This window comes from Loxodonta africana, chromosome 15 (genome assembly GCF_030014295.1).
Source record: "Loxodonta africana isolate mLoxAfr1 chromosome 15, mLoxAfr1.hap2, whole genome shotgun sequence".
Classification (NCBI taxonomy): domain Eukaryota; kingdom Metazoa; phylum Chordata; class Mammalia; order Proboscidea; family Elephantidae; genus Loxodonta; species Loxodonta africana.
The window spans coordinates 7,629,589-7,657,394 of record NC_087356.1 but is presented as its reverse complement, the minus strand read 5'-3'; the positions used below and the strand labels follow the sequence as shown (position 1 = coordinate 7,657,394).

At 41.6% G+C, this 27,806-nt stretch overlaps 1 protein-coding gene across 4 annotated transcripts in view; it reads right to left on the bottom strand.

Annotated features, from left to right (window-relative positions):
- The window catches only part of IL18RAP (interleukin 18 receptor accessory protein), a 42,366-nt gene extending 14,560 nt beyond the window's left edge, over positions 1–27,806 (bottom strand). Inside the window, exons 1-9 of one of the 4 annotated variants that reach the window (XM_023552613.2) lie at positions 27,685–27,806; positions 27,388–27,535; positions 23,821–23,990; positions 23,045–23,357; positions 22,767–22,950; positions 10,182–10,332; positions 7,065–7,130; positions 5,174–5,297; positions 1,566–1,717 (exon numbers count right to left, since the gene is read on the bottom strand). In XM_023552613.2, coding sequence (XP_023408381.2) covers positions 1,566–1,717; positions 5,174–5,297; positions 7,065–7,130; positions 10,182–10,332; positions 22,767–22,950; positions 23,045–23,357; positions 23,821–23,893 — 1,063 coding nt within the window. In that variant the 5' untranslated portion in view covers positions 23,894–23,990; positions 27,388–27,535; positions 27,685–27,806. Of the gene's footprint in view, positions 1–1,565; positions 1,718–5,173; positions 5,298–7,064; positions 7,131–10,181; positions 10,333–22,766; positions 22,954–23,044; positions 23,358–23,820; positions 23,991–27,387; positions 27,536–27,592 lie in introns of all 4 variants that reach the window. The other 3 variants (XM_010593574.3, XM_023552612.2, XM_064268574.1) reach the window with 3 other exon arrangements.

The window sequence follows — 27,806 nt, the reverse complement described above, 5'->3', positions numbered from 1 at the left end:
CCTTAGTCTTGTTTTGTTTTATGGGCCCGTCCAGTCTTGGCTGAAGGGTGTGCCTTAGGAGTGACTTCATTCCTGAGCTGAAAGGCTGTCCGGGGCCATACTCTCAGGGTTTCTCCAGTCTCTGACAGGCCAGCAAGTCTGATCTTTCTTTTTGAGTTAGAATTTTTTTCTACATTTTTCTCCAGTTCTGTCCGGGGTCCACTATTTTGATCCCCATCAGAGCACTCACTGGTGGTGCCTGGGCATCATCTCATTGTACTCAGTCTGGTGGAGGTCATGGTAGATGTGGTCCGTCAGTCCTTTGGACTAATCTTGAGGGAACTATCTCACAATAAACTCCAAGAACCCAGGGGAATGGCATTTACTAGATCTGGGTAGTCTGGGAACCTGACTGTAGCTGTTTTTAATTTTTCTTCTCCATCAACTTTCACACAATCCATTTGTATCCCTCTAATTATAAATTTGCTAACCAAAAGATCAGCAGTTCTCATCCACCAGGTGCTCTTTGGAAACCCCATGGGACAGTTCTACTCTGTCCTATAGGGTCACTGTGAGTTGGAATCGACTCAACAGCAACAGGTTTGGTTTTTCTGATTTTTTTTTTAATTATATATTGTAAATTATTTTCATTTAACCACTAAGTGTTCTGTTCTGTTGTACATACAGGGTCACCAGAGTCGGAACCAACTCAATGGCATCTAACAGCACAACAACTAAAGTCTAAGGAGCGACACCTGGTTTACCTTCACACCCTCCACAATGTCTAACACAGGACCCTCTACACACCTCTACTTAGGGCAGCCACTGTTACAGAGCGCCTCCTACAGGCCAGGCATAAACATGGATTTATTTAAGCCTAACAGTCAAAACCTTCTTGTTTTGGATCTACGTACGAGTTGAATGAATCTATTCAATCTATTAGTTGAAAGAATGAATGAACAAATGAATGATGTGAACTTAATCTCTATGCACCTTCTTAATGAAGTTTAAAGACCATTCCTTCCAAGGAAAAAAAAAAGTTTGGAGTATAGTTTCCACTCTAGCTTTAAAAGACTACAATACAGCCTCTGATACACATGTGTCACTCTGAACACTGAGTGAGACTACATTCTCTTCCAGTCTCTCTACCTGACCATCATGCTCCAGGATTCAGAGGCAGGGAAAGACAAACACGAAAGGGAGCCAGGTCCTAGAACAGTACCTCCCGTATAGGACATACCCCATAGGTATTTGTAGAATGAATGAAGGGTTTCCTAACAGTTCCACAGATGCTGTATATTACTTATGAGGGCCAGCTCTGGAATACTGGTGTGCCACTTAGTAGCTGTGTGGCTTTGGTCAAGGTTTTAACTGCTCTGTGCCTCAGTTTCCTTACCTATAAAATATAGATAATAGTGCTTGAGAGGACTGAATGTATTAATACAAGCAAAGTGCTTAGAACAGTGTCTGGCACCTAGTAAATGTTAACTGCTATCATCATCATCATCATTACTGTTCTTTAGAAAAATTCCTCTCCTTTCAGCAAAAACAATTACCTGCATTCTGGGGCAACTTTCCTGGCTTACCTCCTTTCTTGTTTTTCAGCTGGATGGAGCGGGTAGTGCTTCCGACTGAGTTCTTGGCAAAGCAAATGAATTTCCTTTGAAGGTCATTCTGAGTAACTTCTTCCAAAGAGAGAACATGCTGGATGACTTCATCCTTCAACATGGAGGTATTACTAGGGGGAAAAGAAAAAGCCATGCCCATTCAGCAACATCAATTAACACTTATTTGCCATATTGGGAACTCATGTAAGTGGGCGACCATTTGAATATCAGAAAATTGTTATCTATAAGCTCAAAGAGTATAAAGAGATGCCAGAGTTTAAGGTGGTCAGAGAGAAGGTTCACTCTTGATTAAATTCTTGAATCTGCTAAGAATTGTTGAAAAGCAAAGATGTCACTTTGAGGACTAAGGTGTGCCTGACCAAAGCCATGGTATTTTCAATCACCTCATACGCATGGAAAGCTGGACAACGAATAAGGAAGACCAAAAAAGAATTGACACCTTTGAATTATGATATTAACAAAAACTATTGAATATACCGTGAACTACCAGAAGAATGAACAAATCTGTCTTGAAAGACGTACGGCCAGAGTGCTCCTTAGAAACGAGAATGGTGAGTGAGACTTTGTCATGAGACATGTTATCAGAAGAGACCAGTCCCTGGAGAAACATCATATTTGGTAAAGTAGAGGGTCAGTGAAAAAGAAGAAGACCCTCAACAAGGTAGATTGAGACAGTGGCTGCAACAATGAAGTCAAGCCTAACAATGATTGTGAGGATGGCGCAGGACCAGGCAGTGCTTCGTTCTGTTGTACACTGGGTCGCTATGATTTGGAACTGACTTGATGGCATCTAGCAACAACAACAAGAAGAATTCTATGTAGAAGGAAACAGGTTGAGTGCAGCTTGTAACCCACTAATGAACCTTGTGCTTAGGACCAGATATACTACCTTGACTTCTTGGATGGGATGAGCGTTGGCTGACTCACTTTCCAAGGGTATCGACCCACAACACAACCCATAGCAGCTGGTGGACTATCAACAAACCGCTGAGCACACGTCAACATTTCCAAGAACTGTTTAAGTAAACATGCACACTGTGTGGCACCCCGTCTCCGTATCTGCTCTAGGTGGGAAAGGAAGGAGATCCTTCAACTGCAACACGAGAGGGGGATACGTGCACACCACCAGCGCTGCATTAGCTGTGGGGAATGACCCGCTGACCGTGGGGCACCAGCACCCACTTTTGAAGCTGACCTTGCTCTGTCTGTCTATGTGAGGAAAATCTTGTTCCATCCAGTACCTATGTTCAATTGCATTTTTCTTGGTAACCCTGGACTTTAGCTTGACATTCTAAGTGTTTATACTAAGACAAATTTTACTTGTGGACATCACTTGACCTTCTTTGCCCTAAAAATTCCCCTTGAGAACAGATGACAACAATAATTTAGAAAAAATATTAAAAATGACTAGCTTTACTGAGGACATACCAGGTGCGTATCAGACACTCTTCTAAGCACTAAACCTGAACTACTGAATCTCCTCTATTCTCACCTCAAAGGAACCCTACATGGTGATAGTATGGTCATCCTAACTTGGCCAGCAACACAGCTGGGGTACAGAAAGTGAGCGAGAGGCCCAAAGTCACACAGCTGATTCCTGTGCCATTCTGCTCCCTCCAAGAAGTTGTAAGCCTCTGCATTTATTCACAACGTAGATTCTCTCAAGTTGCTGACTACAGTTAGTCTTCACATTAATGAATCTGTTTATGTAGATAATGTTTTAGGCTCTGTTACTCTGAGGTGCACTGCCAAGTCTACAACAAACCAAAAACCAAACCTATTGCCATCAAGTCAAATTCCAACTCATAGCGATCCTATGGGAAGGAGTATAACTGCCCCATAGGGTTTCCAAGGAGCGGCTGGTGGATTCAAACTGCTGAACTTTTGGTTAGCAGCTGAGCTCTTAACCAAGTTGCCACCAGGGCTCCAAACCAAAACATGTTGCCGTCCAGTCAATTCCAACTCATAGTGACCGTATAGAACAGAGTAGAATGGCTCCATGGGGTTTTCAGGAAGCAGCTGGTGGATCGGAACTGCCAACCTTTTGTTTAGTATCCAAGCTCTTAACTACTGCACCCCAGGGCTCCAGGTCTGCAATACCAGCTTGTATTCGTTGACTGCTTCCTACGTACCAGGACTGTGAGAGCATGCCCCGTCCTGTATCCGCTCCTTACAATGGCCTTGCAAGGTATCCATTTTTATCCACAGGTTATGGATGTGGCAAGGGAGGCGCATAGCAATTAAGGGTCACATTGTTAATTGGTGGAAAACAGACTGAAAGCCAGGGCTGTGTGATGTCAAACCATCCTCTCCTTGCCATACTTGGCTGCTTTGAACTTGAATGCGGTATCAACTTGATATGAGACCCAATGACTTCCTTGTCTTAGGAATTCTTGCCAAATTTTATTGCTGTTTCCAAAATCTGTCCTTAAATTTTTGTAGTGATACAGAGTTTTTAAACTTATTTTACAATTGTTCATTGAATTTTTTTTTTTTTTTTAATATCAGAAGGAAATCTTTAATGCATAGCCTATGACTTTGAGACAGACCCTCAGAAAAATAAGCAAATGTATCCTTTAGCAGGAGTCCTGACGGCACAGTGATGCAGAGCTTGGCTGCTAACCAAAAGGTCGGCAGTTCGAATCCACCAGCTGCTCCTTGACAACCCTATGGGGCAGTTCTACTCTATCCTATAGGATCGTTATGGGGTTTTTTTGGATCCTTTAGCTACATGCCCAACAGACTGGATTCAAATCCTTTGGCTCTTTCAGGGACAGAAGTCCAGCTTTGTGAGGTGCTGTATAATTTTAAATGTCTGGACTTTTCATTTCTATTTAATCAACCAAAATCTCTCACGAGTAAATTCTTTGTTCTGGATAGAAACAAACTTAAGTCAATTTTCTCATAAAGTATGATAACCAAAATCCAAAACACCAAATCCATTGCCGTCGAGTCAATTCTGATAGTTCTCAAATATTTCGAGACAGCTCTCCTGCCTCCAGTCTGCTCTTTGCTAAGATAAGTTGCTTTAACTCTTTGTCACTTTATGTTTTTTTTTTTTTTTTTTTGCCAGACTCCATATTATTGCGCCACTTTGTCTGGATACATTCCAGGCTGTCAATGACCGTCAAAATTTGGATTCCTGAATTCACCATATACTCTGAATGGTAAGACATCAGTTAAAATAGGATGTGAGGTGGGCAGCGTTTTCTCCTCTATGCAAGTAGCCTGGGTCAGCACGTTTACCTGTGTTTTCGCTTGAATTTTAGGGCAGCCACATCAAACTGTTGCTTCAAACTGAGCTTTAAAATAACTTAAATAGTACTTTCTATGGCTTGATGGGAATCTGTACTTGGCCTCCATGTTTAAAATTAGCATGCACTTTGCATTTCTGTCCTTTTGTGTTCCCCGTTGGTTGGTGCAGGAGACTACACCATTAACCAAGTATTTATACGCTGTTGGGTGTGTATTTTTTTTTTTTTTTTGGGTGTGTATTTTAGAGGTTTCTAAGGTGGAAACATTTAGTGTGGGTTGCAAAGAGTATAGTCTGCTCATTTTCTTCTTACCTGCTCCCCTCAGGTAAGGGGACTTCCTGTTCCTGGTCTGGGTCTTTTATGTACCATCTCACCACAGGTTTAAAGTCCTTTTCGAAGCCAAATCGTACTTTGCAGTTAAGAGCTAAAGGCTTTCCTGAAAATAAAGAGGCCAGTGAAAACGGGAAGGAAGGCCATGAGAACGTGTCGTCGTCCTGTGTGAAGGAGGACATGACCTGATCACTGTGCTTCCTGCAGCGGTCAGGTTTAGGGGTGAAACAAGTTAGCTGCATGTGTCTTACCTAGAAAGAAATAAAACCAGGTATGTTTGTCTTTAATGGGCAATAGTTGTATCTCAGACATGTAACTGTATGTTCTTAAAGTGAAGATTAATATGATCATATCTTCAAGGTGCCTGATATGGTTTGAGAGTAGAAACCAGTGGCTGTTGAGTTGATTCTTATTCATGGCAACCCCACGTGTGTCAGAGGAGAACTGTGCTTCATGCAATTTTCAATGCCTGATTTTCTTGGAAGTAGATTGCCAGGCCTTTCTTCCAAGGCACAGCTGGGTGGACTCAAACTCCCAGCCTTTCAACTAGCAGCCTAGCATATTAACCATTTGTACCACCCAGGAACCCTGGCCTGAGGGTACCCATGAAAACCCACTGCCATCCAGTCGATTGTGACTCTCAGCAACCCCCTAGGTCAGAGCAGAAATGCCCAACAGGGTTTCCAGGGCTGTAATCTTTATGGAAGCAGACTGCCACATCTTTTTCCTGCAGAGTGGCTGGTGGGTTTGAACTACCAACCTTTCCCTTAGTAGCCGAGGGCTTTAACCACGGCGCCATTTAATAACCAATAGTTGTATATTAAATGAAAATCCCGAGGTTACTGTAGCATGTAATTTAAAGAATTTATTTAGGTGTGCGGGTGAGATTTTTTAGAATGATGTACTGTAGACAGACATACATATTTTCACACCACCCTCTTTCCACCCATTTTCTCTGTAAAGGGTATCCAGATACACGCTCTCTCAAACTTGATAGTTAATCATGACATAGTTAGGGACTCCATTTGAAAACAAATCTTTGCACCTTAGCACTGTTTTTTTCCCCTAGTAATGCCATAAAATTCACTGTTACCATATGTAACTTAGCTATTTCTAATTAATTAATTTCTTCCCTTGTCTTTCACGTGATGGTGCCCATAACGCCATTTCTATTTCTAGAATCAGAGTACACCACTACTGCCACCTACTGGTCCTATACCATAGTATCTATTTTTATATTTCTTTTTTTTGTGTGTGTAACTATGAATGTTTTATGAGCATTTAAAAGTACACTAATTTTATCGGAAACAACGATTTGGTTTTAAGATAGGGCCATGTTATTTCGTAGTATAGGAAGACATGGATACTACTGAAGTTGACAAAATGAAAGGAGATCAGAGAAAAGTTGTTCTTCCCCTCTAGGCAGAAGTAGACACTACTTTGTAATACAAATTGCGTGACCGGAGATTATAGTATTCCTCTCTCAAAGGTCAGAAAAAAACATCATCTTCATAAGGATTAGAGCTACTCAAGTTGGCAAATGTGTAGACATAACCCATGGACCTTACCAATATACATAACCACTTTCCTGGGGGAATCAATCTATCAGTCGTGTCCAATACGCCACTCACTGTATATCATCACATTACTTAACACGTAGTGGCCCATTACTTCTCAGTGCAGCCCTGGGAAGACAGTTTTACTATGTCTATTTTCAGATTTGAAAAGCTGAGTCTTAACTAACAGTACAAGGTCACAAAGCTAGTCCAATTCTGTTTGACCTGAAAGCCCAGCGTTCTTTTCCTTATTTCACACTTGGACCTAATCCCAGAAGCGCAATGTCATTCAAGGTCAATGGTGCATTCCCGCTTACCAAGTTCTACTTCCAGTGTGTCCTTCTCAGGTTCCAGAATGTCTGGTTTGAAATTAGTGTTTTTCACTAAAATATAAAAATAAAGTCGTTATTCTCATTGGGAAATCCGAAGACCCCGCTTGCTGGAGACTTGGGCGCTTGGCTACATTTTGACCTGAATGTTTCGGAGTTACCTTTTTTTATATTTTATCCATAGTCTATAAGGCTAAATACTCAAGTTGCCATGTCATTAAGTATGATTCCAAAATTGATCAGGGTTTGGGTGCCAGCAAAGGATTGGTCCATCATCCCATTTCTACCTTGGGTGAATTTTCTTCCACATCAACCCTGCTCACCTATTTCAGACGTGAGCCCTCATCCCTGCCTTCTCCTTTGAGATTTCTTTTTGGCACCATCTGGAACCCACCTGAGAAAATGCACAACCTTCTCTATCTCCAAACTTATGGTTTGTTTCAAAATAAAGAAGACTCCAACCTTTAATCTAGCCATTTATCCATCAACTTCCTGCCACAAACTCAAATTTACCTTCACTGTCAAACGTCCTCCTGAACATTTCGCATTTTCTGTGAAGGGAAAATTGATCACCTTTGCTCTAGACACTGTCCGCTCTTACTTCGTAGGAACTTTCGCCCCTCGGTTAAACCCTCTCTCTCCTGTATCCTGGGCTTCCTCCCAGCAACACTCAAACATGCTCTTCATCTTTAAAAAAATAGAAAAAAAAAAAAGAAAAAACCACCACCTCACGTCTCTGCCTTACTGATTCTCCTTCCCTTATGGCTAAATTCTTGAAAGAGTTCTATACTACATTTGTTTTCTCCAGTACCTCACCTCAGGTGGAGTCTGACTTATGCCAACAACACTACACTGAAATCACCTTGCCCAAAATCACCAGTAACCTCCTTGGAGCTAATCCGTTGGGTACAAATAAGTTATTAATCTACTTGGCTTCTGAATAGCATTGGAAACAGCTGACCACGCCATCTTTGAAACCCTCTTTTCTTTTGGGTTCCATGTTGCTGTACTCCCTTGCTCACCTTCAACTTCTATGTTCACTTCTTCTCAATGGCCTTGTGGGCAATTCTTCCTCTGTGCCTCTTTTGGGTATCAGGACTCTTCCCAGACCTGCCTTAGTGTTCTCCTCACTCTACACAGTCTCATGTGGTAGCCCAATTCACTCACTAGGCCTCTTCCTAACTAAAGGTCTTGACCCTCAAAATTATCTCTCACCTGCATCATCAATTTCTCTTCTTTTACTGCTTCCTCCCCCTGAAACTCTTCCACTGATCAAAAAACAATGACTCCTTGCCAAATCTGATGATCAATTCTCAAGTCTCATCATTTCGAGGCCGTGTATTGCTCTCTTCTTCTTGAGGTGCTTTATTCACTGTGCCCTTCGGTCAGTTTTCCTCTTCTGTCTCCTTTCGATATTCTCCTCCTCTTATCAACCTTTCCAAGTGTGAGAAGGCTTCAGGGCTGAGTTATAAGCCCTCTTCTCTCTAGGGTTACTCTCTAAGTGATTCCATTCCTTGGCTTTAAATATAATATAAAAGTGAACCTCTCTCACATTAACATCCCTACTCCTAATGCCTCCAGACTTGTTTATTCAAATATCTACTTGTCATTGTGACTTGGATAACTTACAATTCCTTCCAATACTCACACATTCTGCCTCCCTCAGACCCGCTTCTTCAGTCTCTCTTGTCTCATTAAATGGTACCACCATTTACCAACTTACTCAGGCCAGAGCACTAAGACTTCCTTGATGACTCCCTTTTTTTTTAATCTACATAAATTCCGTCATCATGCTTTGTTGACTCACACATCCAGCTATTTCTCGTAACTTCTGCTGAGTCGATTAAACAGAGCAACTGGAGTCACCATTTGAGAGCATGACGGGCTGAGTGGTACCCAAGTGGAACAACCACCCATTACTCGAAGAAGGAAAGTGGTGTGAGTGGGCATTCACATTCCCACTTGTTTTCCAAGGAACAATCTAGTATAAATTGAAGTGGTTGCTATTCTAAGTAAAATTGGTGAATATATTTGCTTTTATCAAAGTAAACCATTCTGTAGCTCTTTAACACAAAATGTGAATAACTGACTCTGTTATGTTTTGACTCAATAGGTCATGTTTAAATTAATTACCTCATATACTTTTATTCATGCCAATACTTCTAAGTATAATAAAAGCAAAACCAAAGGAAAGGCTGGGGGCAAGCACTGAAGAAGAAAAACAATGGACTAATATGACAAGGTGTTCAGGCTCATCAGTAATCCAGAAAAACCAAGCCAAACCCATTGCCATTGAGTCAATTCCAACAACAGAGTAGAACTGCCCCTTAGAGTTTCTAAGGAGCATCTGGTAGATTCGAACTGCTGACCTTTGGTTAGCAGCTGTAGTTCTTAACCACCACACCACCAGGGTTTCCCAACAGTAATCAGGGAAGTGTAAATTGGGAGGAAAAAATTATACTTGCTATGCATCAAACAATCTGATAACTCAAAACATCATTTGGAATAATGGGACTCTGGGCATTGCTGACAGGGCATAAATCAACAAGGCCATCCTTTAGTCCAATATTGTGTGCTTCAATTTTAATAAAGAAAAGCAATATTGTATGTTATCAGTGGATACATGTATGCATAGAAAAGACATAAAAACATAAATGGAAATGACATAAACCAATTATAAAATCATGACTACCCCTGGGCAGAGAGGGGTGGGAGGTAATGGGGGTACAGCCCTTAAGCTCTATCTGTAGTCTTTCTTTTTTTAAGAAAAAATGAGATTTTAAGCATATGTAAAAATGGTAAAACATTTTAAAGCTGGTTGATAAGTGTCATTTATTATGTCTCTGTGAAATGTTTAATAATTATAAAAATAATAATTAGTATGAAGACAAACCAGAGGGCAATGCAGGGAAAATCCCAGGTGTGACACCTTGAACATGGTCCGGAATTAGGCTTCCTCAGTAGTTGAAGCCTGGGTTGCTGGGGAAACGGATGCTTGGCCAGACTGAGGGCTTACTATGACTATACCTGTATGACTATCTTTTTTTTTTCCCTGAAGGAAGAAAATGTTCATCTCTCGAATCATGAAATGAAAATCTCACTTACCAATGGTTTCTACTTGAACAACAGCTCTGACGATCCACAAACTCGCATTAGCCGACTGAGTGTAATCACATACGTATGTGCCCCTGTGATGGTTATAAATTTCACCCACTCGCAATGGATTGCCTCTTTTTTCAGAGAGTAGTTTCCCATTCTAATCCAGAAAAGAAGTGTAAATAGCATTTTTTTAACCAGAGAATTTTTGTTAATATTAATTATAACCATAGAAAAAATTCTCAGTTTGAACCAGTGAGGTGAAGGGTCAGTCTGAGATAATAGCCCTCCCCAAGCTATGAAGAGATTGTGTTCAAACCCAGGTTTGCAAGATTCTTATTTGAAATAGTAGGTATTTTCTAATACAATTACATTGTGCGTGGTGATCAGGGTAGCCAACCTGATCAGCCAAGAAAGGGCTATTTAATCCAGTATTTCCCAAAGCATGGCTCAGATCCTTGAGAGTATTCTAGAAACTCATAGCGTTCTAAATACCTTTTGCTGTAGTGTCGATTCTGACTCATGGTGACCCTATAGGACAGAGTAGAACTGCCCCATAGGGTTTCCAAGGAGTGGGTGGTGCATTTAAAATGCCGACCTTTTGGTTAGCAACCTGAGCTCTTAACCCCTGCACCACCAGGGCTCCACCAGGGTAATAGCCGATATCTAAATGGTATATGGAGTCCCTGGGTTGTGCGAACGGTTAAACCCCTCGGCCACTAACCAAAAGCTTGGTAGTTGTAATCGGCCTGGAGATGCCTCAAAAGAAAGGCCTGATGATTTACTTCCAAAAGATCTCACAGCCATTGAAAACCCTACGGGGCGAGTGTATTTCTACTCTGAAACACCTGGGGTTGCATGAGTCAGAATCGACTCAATGGCAACTGTCCTATTTATTTATTTTAATTATATATATTATTAAGGTAGGTGGTACATAAATATTAAAAGGATGACTGAAAATTGAAAAATAATTATTTAACTCATGATGGACCCAGAGTCCAGTGAGAAGTAAAATCCACGTATGAACATGTCTCTCCCTTACTTAGAATCTATGGTCGACTCCCTTCGGCCTTTAGGAAGGAATCTAAAATTCCCCACAGTCTGATCTTGCTATTCCTTCCCACTCTCATTTCCTGTTGCTGCTCCTATACTCCCTTGCCATCCCCTAAATAAGCACATTATGTCTTCCTTTGTGCATTTTCACATGTATCCTATCACTTTTTCCCACTTGGTTGGCTGCTATTCCACCTTCAGCTCCAACCAGAGAGGCACTTTCTTTGGAAATAAGTCATCAGATGCTCCCCGAGCAGAATCAGTCACTTCACGCTTCCAGGGCCCTGAGCCCTTCATGATTGCAGGTAGCCCTTTTACAATAATTGTGTATTTGTATAACATTTTTTCTGTAATTGGTAAGAGCATTCTTTGTGCCAAGAGCCAGATTTGGTCCTGGACACACAAAGAAGAATCAACATGGATCCCTTCTCTTGATGAGCTCAGCTCTCAGTCTAAAGGGGTAAAGAATGCAAGTCCTCAAAAGTAAAGAAGTTTCCTAAATAAACTGAATGCTTTGAAGGCCAGCGTAGCAGGGGTGGAGGTTTGGGGACCATGGTTTCAAAGGACATCTAAATCAATTGGCATAATAAAATCTATTAAGAAAACATTCTGCATCCCACTTTGGAGAGTGGCATCTGGGGTCTTAAATGCTAGCAAGTGGCCAACTAAGATGCATCAATTGGTCTCAACCTACTTGGACCAAAGGAGAATGAAGAACACCAAGGACACGAGGTAATTACGAGCCCAAGAGACAGAAAGGGCCACATAAACCAGAGACTACATCAGCCTGAGACCAGAAGAACTAGATGGTGCCTGGCTACAACCGATGACTGCCCTGACAGGGAACACAACAGAGAACCCCTGAGAGAGCAGGAGAGCAGTGGGATGCAGACCCCAAATTCTTATAAAAAGACCAGACTTAATGGTCTGACTGAGACTGGAAGGACCCCAGTGGTCATAGCCCCCAGACCTTCTGTTGGCCCAGGACAGGAATCATTCCCAAAGTCAACTCTTAAGACAGGGATTGGACTGGACAATGGGTTGGAGAGGGATGCTGGTGAGGAGTGAGCTTCTTGGATCAGGTGGACACTTGAGACTATGTTGGCATCTCCTGCCTGGAGGGGAGATAAGAGGGTAGAGGGGGTTGGAAGCTGGCAAAATGGATACAAAAAGAGAGTGGAGGGAGGGAGTGGGCTGTCTCATTAGGGGGAGAGCAATTGGAAGTATGTAGCAAAGTGTATATAAGTTTTTGTGAGAGACTGACTTGATTTGTAAACTTTCACTTAAAGCACAATAATAATAAAAAAAAGAACGCAAGTCCTGAGTAGTAAGTGAGGCTGTGGTGCCATGCACAGAGCGTACAGGGAAAAAGGGTGGTCTGACCTCAGCTCGCAGGAAGCAGGGGTGTTCCCCAGGTTTGGCTGGACCCTTGAAGAATACATAGGAACAAGGCAATTGAAGTAAGTGCCATTTTGAGAGCATTTGAAGCAGAGTATGTATACAGGAAAAGAGTTGGAAATTTCAAGAAAAGAATAGGGATTCCCCCTGAACGCCAAGGTGATAGGGTCAATGCACGTAGAATGTGTTTGATTTCTGTGCCTGCAGCCTATAACAAGTTAACCAGCAATAATAATATCCTTGGAAATAATGCGAATAAACAAATGTAAGATTTAAAGTAAGGCTTTGAAGCATGAAAGTCATGTAACCCTTTTAATACCCAATAATTTTCTGCTTTGAAATGTTTGTTGATGCCGTGTGTACTCGTTAACCGAAGCGTGCTGGACCACTGAGTGTATCTGAATTTTTAGTAGGTAATATGGGATTTTTTTTTCTTACTCCCTCCCATTGTCCTTGCCTCAGAGCACAGCGGCACATGTATGTACCCCTAATTCTACCCTCGGAGCCCGGAGGTACATATATGAACCACTTAACTTTTTTCAAATTCCATATTTTACCTAAAAAAAAAAAAAAATTGATTCAGCATCACCTCAAACAACACCCTGTCAAAACAGTCATTTGTGGTGCTCACCCATTTCTTCAGTTTCAAACAGTCATAAAGGTCCCCGCCTTGCGGCAGCATGAATTATCAACGGAAAAGGAGCTTTGCAATAAACCCCAGAGGCTGAAAAAGTAAGAGGTTGCTACATGTACCACTGGTAATGAGAGTGATAATGAGGCATTTTAAGAAAAATAGCTGGTAAATGGGGGTGGAAGCTCTTGTAAATTTAAACACAGACTTTCATAATCATGTTTCTATCACTAGGGGATAGGATATAGTAGTAGTTAAATGAATATTTGTCAAATGATTGAGTGGGTATCCCTGTACTAATAGCACTGTAAGCAGTCCCTGGTTTGTGCACGTGGTTAATGCCCTCAGCTGCTAACCTAAAGGCTGGAATTTGAATCTACCCAGAGACTCCTGAGACGAAAGGCCTGGCAATCTACTTCCAAAAAAACTCACCATTGAAAACCTTGTAGAGGACCGTGCTACACACACATGAAATTGCCATGAATCAGAGTTGAGCTGATTCGATGGCAACTGCTTAGTAATCCTGCAGTCCTTAAACTTCGTATATAGTGATGTTTCTATGGCAAATATTCCTCCATTTCCCAGTTGAGAGTACCACTGTCCTCTCAGCACAGTGTAGCCAGAAGAAAAGAGATAAACAATAAAATAGCAAAATAATAATAATCTGTTATCCGTATGGAGTCCTGGTGGTGCAGTGGTTAAGAGCTACAGCTGCTAGCCAAAAGATCGGCAGTTCAAATCCACCAGCCGCTCCTTGGAAACCTTATGGGGCAGTTCTACTCTGTCCTATGGGGTCACTATGAGTCAGAATCAACTGGAAGGCAATGGGTTTGGCTTTCTTTTCTTTTTTTTTTTTTTTTTGGTTATCTATATAGATTACAAAATACTTTTTCATGTGTTCTCTCATGATTGTCCAAAGAATTCTCTGGTTTGGGCAGATGCTATTTCTCCCATTTTATAACTGAGGAAACTGAGGTTCTGGAGTGTAAGTGTTTTGCCCCACATCATAAAGCTAGTAAGTGACAGAACTATCAACCTAAATTTTTCTGGCTCTGAGTTTCGTGTTCTAACTGAGGAATTTCCCTTCCCACTTTGCCTGCTGACAGGTGGGAGCAGGGATTCCTCACTGTGAGTCTCTGGTTTGGTTTTTGTGGCCCAAGAAGGAGTTTCTAGTAGACTGGTAAGGAGGCTGAGAGAGAGGCTGGAGCTGGTCAGAGAGGGATGGCTACAGGTAAGAAGTAAAATATGGCCAGGCGGTGAGACCAGACAAGGTTAAATAACTATCAGAGGATATCCAGAATCAAGATGCATTCAAAAAAAGCTTAAGAGCACAGGAGGAAAATTCAGTTGTTGTCATTGTTAGGTGCCGTCAAATTGGTTCTGACTCATAGCGACCCTATGTACAACAGAACAAAACACTGCCTGGTCCTGTGCCACCCCCACAGTCATTGCTATGTTTGAGCTCATTGTTGCAACTGCTGTGTCAATCTATCTCATTTAGGGTCTTCCTCTTTTTCACTGACCCGCTACTCTACCAAATATGATGTCCTTCTCCAGGGACTAGGCCCTCCTTTTAACATGTCCAAAGTACACAACACCAAGTCTCACCATCCTTGGTTCTAAGTAACATTCTGACTGTACTTCTTCCAAGACAGATTTGTTCATTCTCCTGGCAGTCTATGATATACTCAATATTATGCGCCAACACCATAATTCAAAGGCATCAATTCAGTCTTCCTTATTCATTGTCCAACTTTCGTATGCATATGAGGCGATTGAAAATATCATCACTTGTGTCAGGTGCACCTTAGTTCTAGAAGTGACATCTTTGCTTTTTAACACTTTAAAGAGGTCTTTAGCAGCAGATTTGCCCAATGCAACGTGTTGTTTGATCTTCTGACTACTGCTTCCCTGGGCAGGAAACACAGTAGTGACGTATAAAGCACAGAGCTTGGAGCGAAAGATTGTAGTAAATCACATGAGAAAGTAATGGAGAGAAGGTAAGGAGCTGTAACAGTGACCTCAGCTGAGGTCATAAGCAAAGTGGGACTTGGTTGTTTCCATAAAGACTTAAGAATGGCTTAATATGTATCAGGAAGACTTTTATGAGATGGAATTCAAAGGAAACATCAAAGAAAAGAGAGAAGGGAGAAGTAATTTTTGCCAAGAATGGTGGAGATGCCATAGAGTTTCCAAGGAATGCCTGGTAGATTTGAACTGCTGACCTTTTGGTGAACACCCATAGAACTTAACTGCTATACCACCAAGGTTTCCAAAGAGAGAGGCTAATGCAGCTGTATAGGAAACTCTTTGCTTGGCTCAGATTTTAGTCATGAACCAAATATAGAAGGAATGTGGACTTGTATGAACTGCGTCAATAAGTCCTAAAAAGAACTGAGGCATGCAAAAAAAAAAAAACCAAGAAAAACTAAGGACACTTACTAGGAAGGACATTTTAACGTATGTATGAAGCAAAGTGAAGAACAAGGGCAAGTTATTCCTCCTACCTGGGCCATTTATTATCATGTTAGTTGCTGTTGAGTTGATTCTGACTCATGGCAACCCCAGGTGTGCAAAGCAGAACTGATACATAGGGTTTTCATGGTTGTGATCATTTGGATGTAGATCACCGGGCCTGTCTTCCAAAGTGCCTCTGAGTGGGTTTGAACCACCAACCTTTTGGCTAGTAATCAAGCACTTAACCGTTTGTGCCACCTAGGGACTCCTTTTTAATTATAATTGTATACCATAATATTGTCAAGCTCCTGTATTACCAGGCACTACCACGACTCCAGGGTGCGCCTTGTGTTTCAGGGGAATTGCATCCCCCGGAGTTGTGGGACACAGTTCGTGGCTATCTGGGTTTCCACTACCTAGTATGGAAGGACTCTCAGGATATGCATCTCTAGCCCTGCTTTCCCCCACGGACTCCAGACTTCCATGTCCATTTTCATGTTCCCCGACATGGACTCATTTTTTTTCCAGGTCTGTACACACCACCTCTCTTCCACTCCTATTTGAAATTAACTTCTACTCTCCCCAACATGGTAAATGCTATTAACATCTTTTGAGCCAGAAAGAAGCCAAATATTATAGTCATCTCTTTTGCATTCCACAGTCAAAGCATTTAATCCTTTATTTTGTGCCTTGAAAATATCACCAGCATCTGCCACCTTCTCTCTGATGCCCCTACTACATCCCTGGATCAGAACACACACTGTAAAATTGAAACACATCAACAGGGTCCCAATGGTCCCATACCCAACCCATAGCCTGTATTTTCAGCTCTAACCCTAACTACACCACTCAAGGACTTTATGCTCCATGTGTGCAGATTGCTCACCATTCACTGAACGTACTCCTTGTTTTTCTGTTGCCCATGTTGGTTTTCCATGCTAAGCATGACTGCCCAGGCTCTTGACCCGATAAGCAACTGACAACATAAATATTGTGCTAAAGGTGATATTTATCTTCTACTAAACATAGTATTTGTCTTTCAGTGAGGGGCAATGGTGGTTCAGTGGTAGAATTCTTGCCTCCCATGTGGCAGACCTGTGTTCGATCCCCAGCCAATTCACCTCCCACACAGCCACCATCCGTCTGATGGTGGAGGTTTCCGTGTTGCTAGGGTGCTGAGTAGGTTTCAGTGGAGCTTGCAAACTAAGATGGATTACGAAGAAAGGCCTGGTGATCAACTTTGAAAATCAGCCAATGAAAACCTTACGGACCACAACGGCCCCATCTGCAATCAATCCTGGGGGTGGTGCAGGATTGGGCAGCATTTTGTTCTGTTGTGTGTGGAGTCAGCATGAGTCAGGGGCCAGCTTAATGGCTGCTAACAAAAACAAACTTTTAATGAGAAAAAGGATGTATTGTGGAAGTTATAGATTGGTGACTTAGATGTCAACCCCCATCCAAACTCTTGTGTGAATAATTAAAAAGATGGCTCATGAAATCTTAGAAAAGTGTGGTTAACATCAGTCAGCTTGCATTTACTAACAACGATCGTGCCAAAATCGTTTGATTTCCTTTGGTGATAGAATATTATGTCAGAGGCTCAGAGGGATAGAGCAGACACATTGCACCATCACTAGAGTGAGTCATTTGAAAACACTTTCAGGACCTTCTTGATACATTTGGACTGAATGATAGCACATTTGGGTGCCTTTTGAATTAATTGAGCAGCAATACTCCCAAGTCGTGAGTTTAATGGACCATATATAACTAGCAGGGTCACTCCAGGGTCAACAGCCACAATCTCTGTTCTCAGGGTGGCCTGTTCAATATTTCCACTAGAGGCTTGAGTGAAGACGTATCACCTTGTTTAGAGGGCTCACAAATCTGGGAAGGATTGCTAATGTGTGGGATTTCAAAAACCAGAATACCAATCTCTTGACACATGTAATGAAAGACTAAAGCTAAAAAATTAGAATTTAATAGAAATAAATGTAAAATTACAAACATGGGTGCAAATTCTACTGTTAGCCAAAATAGAACCGTCTTGATCATAAGGATCCCTGGTAGTGCAGTGTTCAAAATGCTCAGGTGCTAACTAAAAGTTGGTGGTTTGAACTCACCAGCTGCTCTGTGGGAGAAAGGATGGCAGTCTGCTTCAGTAAAGATTTATAGCCTTGGCAATCCAACGGGGGCAGTTCTACTCTGTCCTATATAGGGTGGCTATGAGTTGGAATTCAACTCGATAGGAGTAGGTTTGGTTTTTGGTTTTGGTCCTGATCATAGCTCTTGTGAAAAAGACCCTCCTGCTAGAAGGAGGGTCTTTTTCACAAGAACTGCGATTAAGAGCTTGGCCGCTAACCAAACAGTCAGCAGTTTGAATCCACCAGCCGCTCCTTGGAAACCCTATGGGGCAGTTCTACTCCATCCTATAGAGTTGCTCTGAGTTGAAATTGACTCGATGGCCATAACTGCCTTGGAAATTCTGGTGGTGTAGTGGTTAAGAGCTAAGGCTGGTAACCAAAAGGTCAGCAGTTCCAGTCTACCTGGCGCTCCTTGGAAATCCTATGGGGCAGTTCTACTCTGTCCTATAGGGTCGGTATGAGTCAGAATTGACTTGGCCACAACAGGTTTTCTTATGGGCTAACCAGAATGAATCAACCTTATAATGTTCTGTAGCTAATAGAACAGTCGATTGCATAAATATTCTGTTTAGAACAAGGACAGAAATAGCTCCTCTGTCCTCAGTATTGGTTGAACAACATGTGAAATATTACACTCAACAGATGTTAGAGAGCTGTCCAGGATATAGGCTGTCAGCAATGTTCATAATGAGAACAACGGAATGGGAAAATATATCAGTTTTGGAACGATTTTCAAACATCAAATCTAAGTTGTTTTTCCTTCCTCCTTATTTGGTTCTAGCCAGCCTTACCATGCTCATCAGTTCTCCATATCACTAGGTTCACTAAATGCCAACCAGTGCCAGTTACTATGACAATTAGGCCAAAAGGAAATGAGAAGGAGAAGCGGAAGATATATGTGCAAAAATTCCATGGGACACAGGCACAGAAATAACTCAGCAACCACGTCAATATTGTGGAAAGCAGATGTGGCATACAAGTGAGATTGTTTTAAACCACAATGGAATAGTTATGTTGGGTACAAGCCCTTCTGACAAGAGGTGACAGCAATGTCACTGACACCCACGTCTTGGTGGTCTAGGCCATGCAAAAGGAGCCTCTCTCACTGTCCTTCATCATAACTTTGCCTCAGGTCAAAGATTTGCTTAGCTAAAGATTATAAAATGTTCTCTCATTAAATGTAACATTCGAGTACTAACCAAAAGGTTGGTAGTTTGAATCCACCAGCTGCTCCTTGGAAACCTTATAGGGCAGTTCTACTCTGTCCTATAGGGTCACTATGAGTAGGAATCGACTTGATGGCAATGGATTTTTTTTTTTTTTTTAATCATTCATTTAAGATGAGGTCTGTTTATGCCCAGGCAATTTTTTTCATTATGGTGTTAGAAATTAGGAAAATACAGAAAAGATGTTCTTAGAATGAATAACAGATAACTTACTTTAATTCTGACTTCTTAGTTTGGGTTAATAGTTGGGTGCAAACTGTTTGCACCACCCAGGAACCCTCTTACTTGTTAAGTATTTTAAATAACCTCCAAGGCTATTTTTTTTTTTTTTTGATGTCTTGAAATACCAAAAATATTAGAAACCCTCCATGGACTCCAAACTCAGAGAGTTATTTTAATTGGACACTCTACCCACCTGATGGATACCTTCCTGGTCAGAAGTTTCACCTGAATTGAATAACACCATGTTTTCATCCTGTCACCCAGGTATAGCTTTATCTGTTAGGAGGTACTGCAGAGGTGACCCATCCCCCACCCCAGCACCTTGGGTTTAGCATAATGTCATCACTTTCAGTGACACACTACTTCCATGAAGCCCATGACTTCTAGGTTATGGCGGGTGTGCATGTATGTTCACATAGGCACATGAGCAATTCATGAAGCATAATCCAGACCATGGCCTGTTCATATCTGCATCAGAAGATGCAATTCTAAAGACAGCCATTATTCATTTACATTTAGGACGGTTGTCTCTTTACCGTTAAACACATCCTGACGTTTTCAGTTGATGCCCCAGAGAAGTGAAACAGAGCCTCCTTTTGTGAATGCCATCCAACATTTGGGGTTAGCTTTTGAAAGCAACACAAGCAGAGGGCTGGCAGCTACAATGTGGCTTGTACTTATCTACAGGTGATAATAACTTATATTCCAGATATATAGCCATTGAAAACAACTGGGGCCCAGCCTGCTTCACTGGTCTATCAACAGCCCACCTGGACAGTAAGAGAGGCCTGACAGTCCAAATACAGGGACTTTGAACCAGCGGAAGTATTGTTCTTTAGAGAGAACTGAAAATAATGAACAGAATCATTAGCTATTCTTAGTAACCTCACTTTAGAGGTTAAGAAATTAATGTGTTTCTCACATTAGGATTTTATTGAGGCCAGAGACTTTTCACTGCCACTTTAAAATACAAATATGAGATTTTTAAGCACATTGCTTGCCCCCTCTGTGTACGTATTTCAGCACCGGACATCATAACACCTGTCCACCTGTGGTCACAGAGCCTTTAGAGAATCAAGAGAGAATGTGTTCTCACACCACAGTCATTATACCCCAAACCACAATTTGCCACCCAGTTGACTCTGACTCATGGTGACCTCATTTGTGTCAGAGAAGAACTGCACTCTATAGGGTCTTCAATGGCTGATTTTTCAGAAGTAGATCCCTAGGTCTCCCTTCAGAGGCACCTTTGAGTGTTCTTGAAACTCCAACCTTTCAGGTAGCAGTAAGCACATTAACCCTTTGCTCAGCCTGGGTACTCCAATTGTATTCACCCCTCCCCGCAAAACAAAAACAAAAAACGCCCAAAAACCCAAGAAACAAAAGCTCATTGCCATCGAGTCAATGTTTGTACCACCTACAACCTATCGCATAACCAGAATGCTCCTTAGAAGCAACGGTGGTGAGACTATGTCTCACATACTTTGGACATGTTATCAGGAGGGATCAGTCCCTGGAGAAGGACATCATGCTTGGTAACATAGAGGGTCAGCGGAAAAGAGGAAGACCCTCAACAAGATGGAGTGACACAGTGGCTACAACAATGGACTCAAACAAAGCAACAAGTGTGAGGATGGCACAGGACCAGGCAGTGTTTTGTTCTGCTGTACATAGGCTCGACAGCACCTAACAACAACAACAACCTATTGTACCCTCAAAACCAAGCCAAACCCGCTGCTGTCGAGTCAAATCCAACTCATCGCAACCCTATAGGACAGAGTAGAACCGCCCCAGAGGGTTTCCAGGGAGTGCCTGGTGGATTTGAACTGCTGACCTTTTGGTTAGAAGCCCTAGCTCTTAACCACTACACCACCAGGGTTTCTATTGTAGCCTCAGGGGTCTCTAATTGTAAGTCTTGAGGTATATAAAACCACCGGATAAAGATGGCCCACTTTTTTTTGCTTTAATCAGTGGCAATTTAAAATGATATTTTATATTGACAGATAATAAAGTTAAATTTAAAATTTTGCCTGAATTTTTAAGGCAGGTTATTGGACTTCAAAAAATCTATCACGATTGTAGGAGAAACATAAACCCTATTCCTAGACTCTACCACAAAGGCAGGGGCAGGTGACCCAATAAACAAAGTACTCACAGGCTTACTTGTGCTTACTTACTAATCTGGAGTGCACAGTTTCACCGGTTTTTCGGCATATCTCCCATGAGAAGTTGTGCACTCCAGATTAGTAAATAAACACAATTAAGCCCGTGCATACCTTGTTTACTGTAAGCCTGTGCATACCTTGCTTAGTGCTTAATCCGTTCCTGCACACAGAGATTAGCTGGCATAGGGCTACTTCGGAGAAGCAACATTGATATGTATGTAAGAACTTAGAAAAACTATAACACGTGATGAAAATGTGAGATGTTTTTGTTATGGAAGTTTCTCACATGTGGTGGTAGCATCGTTATGGAACGAGCTTTTCCCTGTCCTCTGCTCCCTTTTTCTCTCTAGCACTATGCTCCCTCCCTGCTTTCTTAGCTGTACGAGACACCTATCCCCAATGCCACCCTGTGTTTGCTGGAACTTTCTGCCCAGATGTGCCCACTTTGGAAAATACTCCATCTCCTATTTCTTTCACAGAGTATTCAAATCTAACTTGTTTTGTGCCCCCTTCCCCTCAGGAATGCCCACTATGTTCCAAAAGTATTTAAAATGAACGGCAGTAAGTTGGCAGGTCAGGAAGGTCTGGCTTACAGACAACTCATACATGCTCTTTAATGTTACGTAAATTTGCCCTCGCTTTGAAATGTTGAACCAACCCCTCCTCCCAACAAACTCTTCATCACAGTCACCTTTACTTGCTGTATGTGCAGCTTTTAAATCACTGAAAAGACTTCTAGCCTTTTCTTGCACCAAAAAAAAAAAAACTCTTTGCCATCAAGTAGATTCCGACTGATAGGGAAGGCCATAGGACAGACTAGAACTGCTCCACAGAATTTCCAAGGAGTGGCTGGTGGATTCAAACCACCTACCTTTTGGCTAGCAGCCATAGCTCTTAATCACTACGCTGCCAGGACACCTTCTTGCGCTAAAGTAAGGCTAAATAAGACTTAGCTACAACTTCTTAAGGACACATTCAGGATCGCGTCTTGTTAGTAACCCGGGGACTGCCTGTCATCTAGCATTCTGCATTAGCAGATATTGGTAAGTTTATGTCTTACTACATGTGTAATAGACTTGAATTTTAGGAATTATTTTGGCATTGGTACATGGATCAAAAGATGATTCTAATAATTAAAATATCAGGCTCTGTGGCTAAAGAAAAGGGCCTTGTGCACAGACATGAGGCAAGTCTTTGGGAATTCAAGACCTCAGATTCTCAAACCCACATTGCTGTGAAGTCACTGTAAAGATGGTACGATAAAAACCATACTCATATCAATTTCAGAGAATCATTCTTACCTGGTACCAGGTCACTTGTGGACACTGTGTATCACTCTGGCAGTGGAGGCTGGGACAATAAATTGGATCAATGCTACCAAGAAGAAGGGATTGCTTATGCTTATGTTCAAAGCCCGAGAAGGATGTATTTCTCTTGGGTTTGACTTCTAAGATCATCTTGATACAACAGGCATCATCCTGGGTGCTTCTAGGAGAGTTAACAAAGTCCAATAAACATAGATATTGTATCCCAATAATAAAGGATTATGTTTTCATACAGGAATGAATTTGGGACTTACCTAATCCTGGGTCTACAAATATATGACCCAGCATCATTCATCCGTATGGTGGAAAAATGAAGGGCACTCTTGATGTGAGGATGATCTCTAGTAATTTCCCGTAGTGGGTCTCCATTTTGAGGTTGTAGGTACCATTGGACATGGGCTGTGTCCTTACCGCCACTGCAGGGCACACGTTCCGGGACTTGTGTTGGTGATATCTGACTTCTGTGGAAGAAATGGGATTTCTGTAGCTCTGGCAAATCACAAAATAAGAAAAATTCTTCCTCACTCCTTGCATGATACGTCCAAATGTGTTTTTTGGTGGAGCAATCTGAAAACCACAAACAAACCAATCAGCATAGAAATGAATTAGATGAAATTCAGACATACCTCTACGATAGGACTTGACTTAACAAGAGATTAATTTTCTTTGTGGGTCTTCTTCACTGTTCCCATTTTGTAAGGGAAAAGAAGCTCATGATCTAACTCGCTCCCAGTGGCCTACAGCATTGCCATTAGCAACAGACGTTTCCTGTTAAAGATGGCTGAGCCAATGTTTATTCCTCTTCAGCTGCTGCCACTGAACACCCAGCTATGGTAACTCGATTGTTCATCAGTCCTCGGTGTCAGCTGAAAGACTCGCAGCCCAGTAATTTCTCCCTCTACTCCCGATTTAACAGTAAGAAGGTAATGTTGCATGTTAATATACGCTGTGGGTGATATATCAGGTTGTCTGCCACTTGAAACTTTGACCACAAGACTCACTGTTTAACATGAAAAGTGAAAATGCCTACCTGAAATATTAAATCCTTTAATTCTCTCTCTTGAGACAAGCCAAAGAAACATCCAGCCCAAATAAAGCATCATTCTCCCTTGGTCCTTTCATGGCTTCAATAAGTATGTTCTGTTGCAAAAGCAGAGGCCATTGTGATTCAGAGTTCTGCCTTGAGAATCCTCTTTATTTCTGTAAACCAAGAAATGGAGAAATAGGAACCGGTGATCAAAACGCAAGCCACACAGGAAGCTTTGAGAGAGCAGGTCCTACCCAAACAGGGCGTCCCATGCCCGTGGTCTGTGTGGGGATTTTAAATGGTATGTAGACATCTCCTAATATGTGTCATTTCTTGTACCTCAAAAGGAAGAAGAGCACCATGAGCCTATGGTATCCCTTGGACCTATGCACCCTACAGTATGGTCTTCTGAGCACATTTCCCATCATGAAATTCTCTCTCTCTCTTTTTTAATGTTCTCACCTGGTATGTATATCTCCATGAGTAATTTGAAAACAGTTAAATGAAAGTTTTCCTCAAAAGATGACCCAAAGTGAATGAAAATGTCAGATGCTGCCCAGTTAAGGAAACTAGAGATACAGATTTCATTTATAACATTTGAGACTGTCTGCATGCTGATGAGTTTGTAATAATTGTTAGAGAATAGAGGAGGCCTGCCCCTTTGTGCCCCAAATAAAAAAAAGGGAAATTTCTCACTAGGTGCTATCATTGCTGATCCTCTTAAATATGAAAAGGATTCCCTCTCTTGAGAGAATCAGTAACTGGGCTGTGTCACTGGTGCTTTTGTCCACCTTGTTGATAGGGAAGCCCTCAGAACTTGCAACACACTAAAGAAAGAGATAAAGATACTGGGTGGGTAATATTTGATTATTTAATTTTGTTTTGAGCAGAAAATAAAAGTACACTGCTATAGCACAGTTTTGTCTGTGCCTCTATGTTCTACATTAAGGGTTGTAGGAATAAGGTAATTTCCCCCGAACTTTGGCTAAAAAATTCCTCTAAACGCTCCTACTGGATTAGTTGCTTTAACGAGATTCAGGAGGGTACAAAACCAGTGGAGTACAAAGTGGAGTCCTCAAAAGTCCTTCAGAGAGCGGAGAACACAGACATGCAAACAAACTGTTACAACAAAATGCAATAAAGGAAACAATTAGGGAAGATTGAAAGTCCAGTGATAAAAGAAAAAAAAAAGAGAGAGAGAAAAGGAAGGGATAGAAGAAAGGAAGGAAGGGAGGGAGGGAGGCTCACTGAATATAGTAGGGTCAAATACTCTAAAAACCACCTTTAAAAATGTCTTTTAGGCATCTGACCAAACCAGTCAGTAAAATTCTCTCTCTCTCTCTCTCTCTACACCTAGCTATCCATGCAAGCACTTCGCCTCACTCCTTCATGCCCTCTCTGGCCATTCTTGGAGCCATCTCCTCCTGCTTTCCCAAGATGTTTCTTTCCAAGTATCTCCATATTTTTCTCGTAAAAAATACCTCCCTCCCAGTGGCTTTTTTCATCTTCTAAAATTCTTCATCTCCAACAATTTTCCAACACACACACACACAGACATGCACACAAGGACCATGTCTCTAACAAGAGATATTGCCTTTTCAGATACTGGAGAAGGGAGTTATTTCAATGCTTGTAAGTTCATTATCATCTCCTGTAGTAGAAACATTGAGCTTGAGGTGTTTTGGGGGATCTAGTTGGAGCATTCCAAGAGCTAAATATGTAGAGATAGGACTGGAGAAGGATATGGGAGTCAGTAGCAGGCAGGAGGAAGTTAAAGCTATCAAAGAATGATTGTAGATTGTGAGGAGAAGGCAGACAAGGTCACCTGGGAATACCAGCATTTAAGGGTGGGTCAGAGCAATGGAAAATTATGAATGATAAACCCAAAAGGAAGAAACAGAGGTAGAGCACAGAGGCAACTAAGGCAGAGAAAGTTTTAAGGAGAGACTAGATGTTACTGTCAGAGGCTACCAAGGAGTCAGGCATAGTAAGGACTGAATGGTATCCTTTAGGGTTGGCAACATGAGGTGACATGACAGAAACCTACTTGGTGAAGAGGAGTAGGGGTTGGCAATGTAGAAAATTGTGAAGTACTGCTCTTCCTAAAAGACACACTGTGAAGACAAGAGAGAGCACTAGATCTAGAAAGGCCTATCTTTGATCATTTGTTAAAGATGGAAGAGATTTGAACATGTTTACTTGGTGCGGGGAGTGAGAAGGTAGCCGAGGTTAACATTGAACTATAGTATCTATTGACAGCATTGTTGGCAACTAAACAATCCAAGGACAAGCCCATCCTGGAAGCTCCATTAATGTGGGATAACACACTGTGTGGCTTGTTTACCAACTTCTACCTCAAATCTACCATCTCAAATCTATGTGATGCCTTTCATTCCGGTACTGCTAAAATGCTCCAGTGAATCATAGAAAGTCATGCATGGTGCAAAGTGTATTATTTATTAAGTGCTGGGCAACTTAAGCCAAACCAGGCTGTGTTCATGGGAGTAAAATGATGGACAAGTGGCACTGAATGTAGTGAACACCTATTGTTTCCTTTATTTTCCAGTCACTTTGGGAAAATGGGTGTTGTCCTCTTTGTTTTATAGAAGAGACAACCAAGGCTCACATTGCTAGAAATAGTGGTCCCTGCTGTTAATAGTTATCACACAGCTGGTAAGTAGTACAAGACTAATTCATACCTAACTTCATAGAAGCTCAAAGTCTCTGATCTTTCCATCACTACACGCTGCCCCCTCAGAGAAGGAAACAACAAAATCCTAACAGGGTGACGTCAAGAATCTCAATTGGCCCTTCCCCAAAACATTGTCCAGGCCTGCTTTTTGAAAGCCGTGACTCCTTTGCCAGAAGATGAAGATTTCCCCTTCAGTTAGACAAGGTTACACCTTCAACTACCCTGAGAAAAATAATGAACTAAAAGTTTTGCCAGTCAAAGCTTTTGATGGGAGAAGGGAAAGAGTAAGTAGCCGAAGGAGGCAGGTGTCAACAGAGGGTCTGAGACTCAGGGAGGGGAAGCTCATTGTCAAAGATAAACGTAAGTTACTTTACAATTTTCCACAGGATCAGTCTGGATGATACATGAAGAACACACATACATATAAATATTTGGACTGGTGTATTTAATTTAATTTAACTAATTACTCTATTCTGACATGGTCCAAGGTAGCTCTATGCCCCGTGGCCTAGGGATTACAGAAAATGAAGTGTGCAATTCTTGCCTTTGAAGAGCTTATGATCAAAGTAATACGGCCATTCTAACTCAGCAAATACCTTGAATCCCTTTATTATCAGCACCCTTCCCACAAAATACTCAAAACATTATATACAGCTTTATTCTGTAGTTGCAGTTTGAAAAAAAAAGGAAGACTCCATTTAGACGGAGATGTCAATCTAGCTAGATCAGTAGTACATCTGGTACATGACTTTGTTATTCTAAAATATTCTACGAAAATAAATTGTGTTGGCAATTCCTTTTAAAATTTATTTAAGCTCTTTCCGCAACTTATAATTTCTGCTTAGGAAATCTAGTGAAAGAACGTACTATTGCCTTACCTTTATTTCCTCTTCTTAAGACATAAAAAAAAGAGGAAGGAACTTCTCGTCCTTATTTCAATGACTGCCAGCTTTTGGATCTGAAGAACAAGTGAGAGTATCCATTTTCAGAGAGTTCTACTAAACCTCCTCCCATTCAGAAAGGTACCTGGAGAAGACAGAACAGCGATTTAGCTCACACAAGTTTGGAAATGATGAGATATACCTGAAGAGAAAAAGAAAAACCTTCGGTATTTTCTAAGTGACCACTGACATCTTCAGTGGCACAGTCAGACAGAGGGAAATCCAATTAACTACCTTTATTAATAGAGGAAATGCCTTGAGATGAGGCAGCTAAAACTTTTCTCTACTAGTCTACTCGATTAGATGGGGCTTGTGGTTGGGTTTAGTTGAAAGAGTGAGCAAGCCTGTTTCCTTTA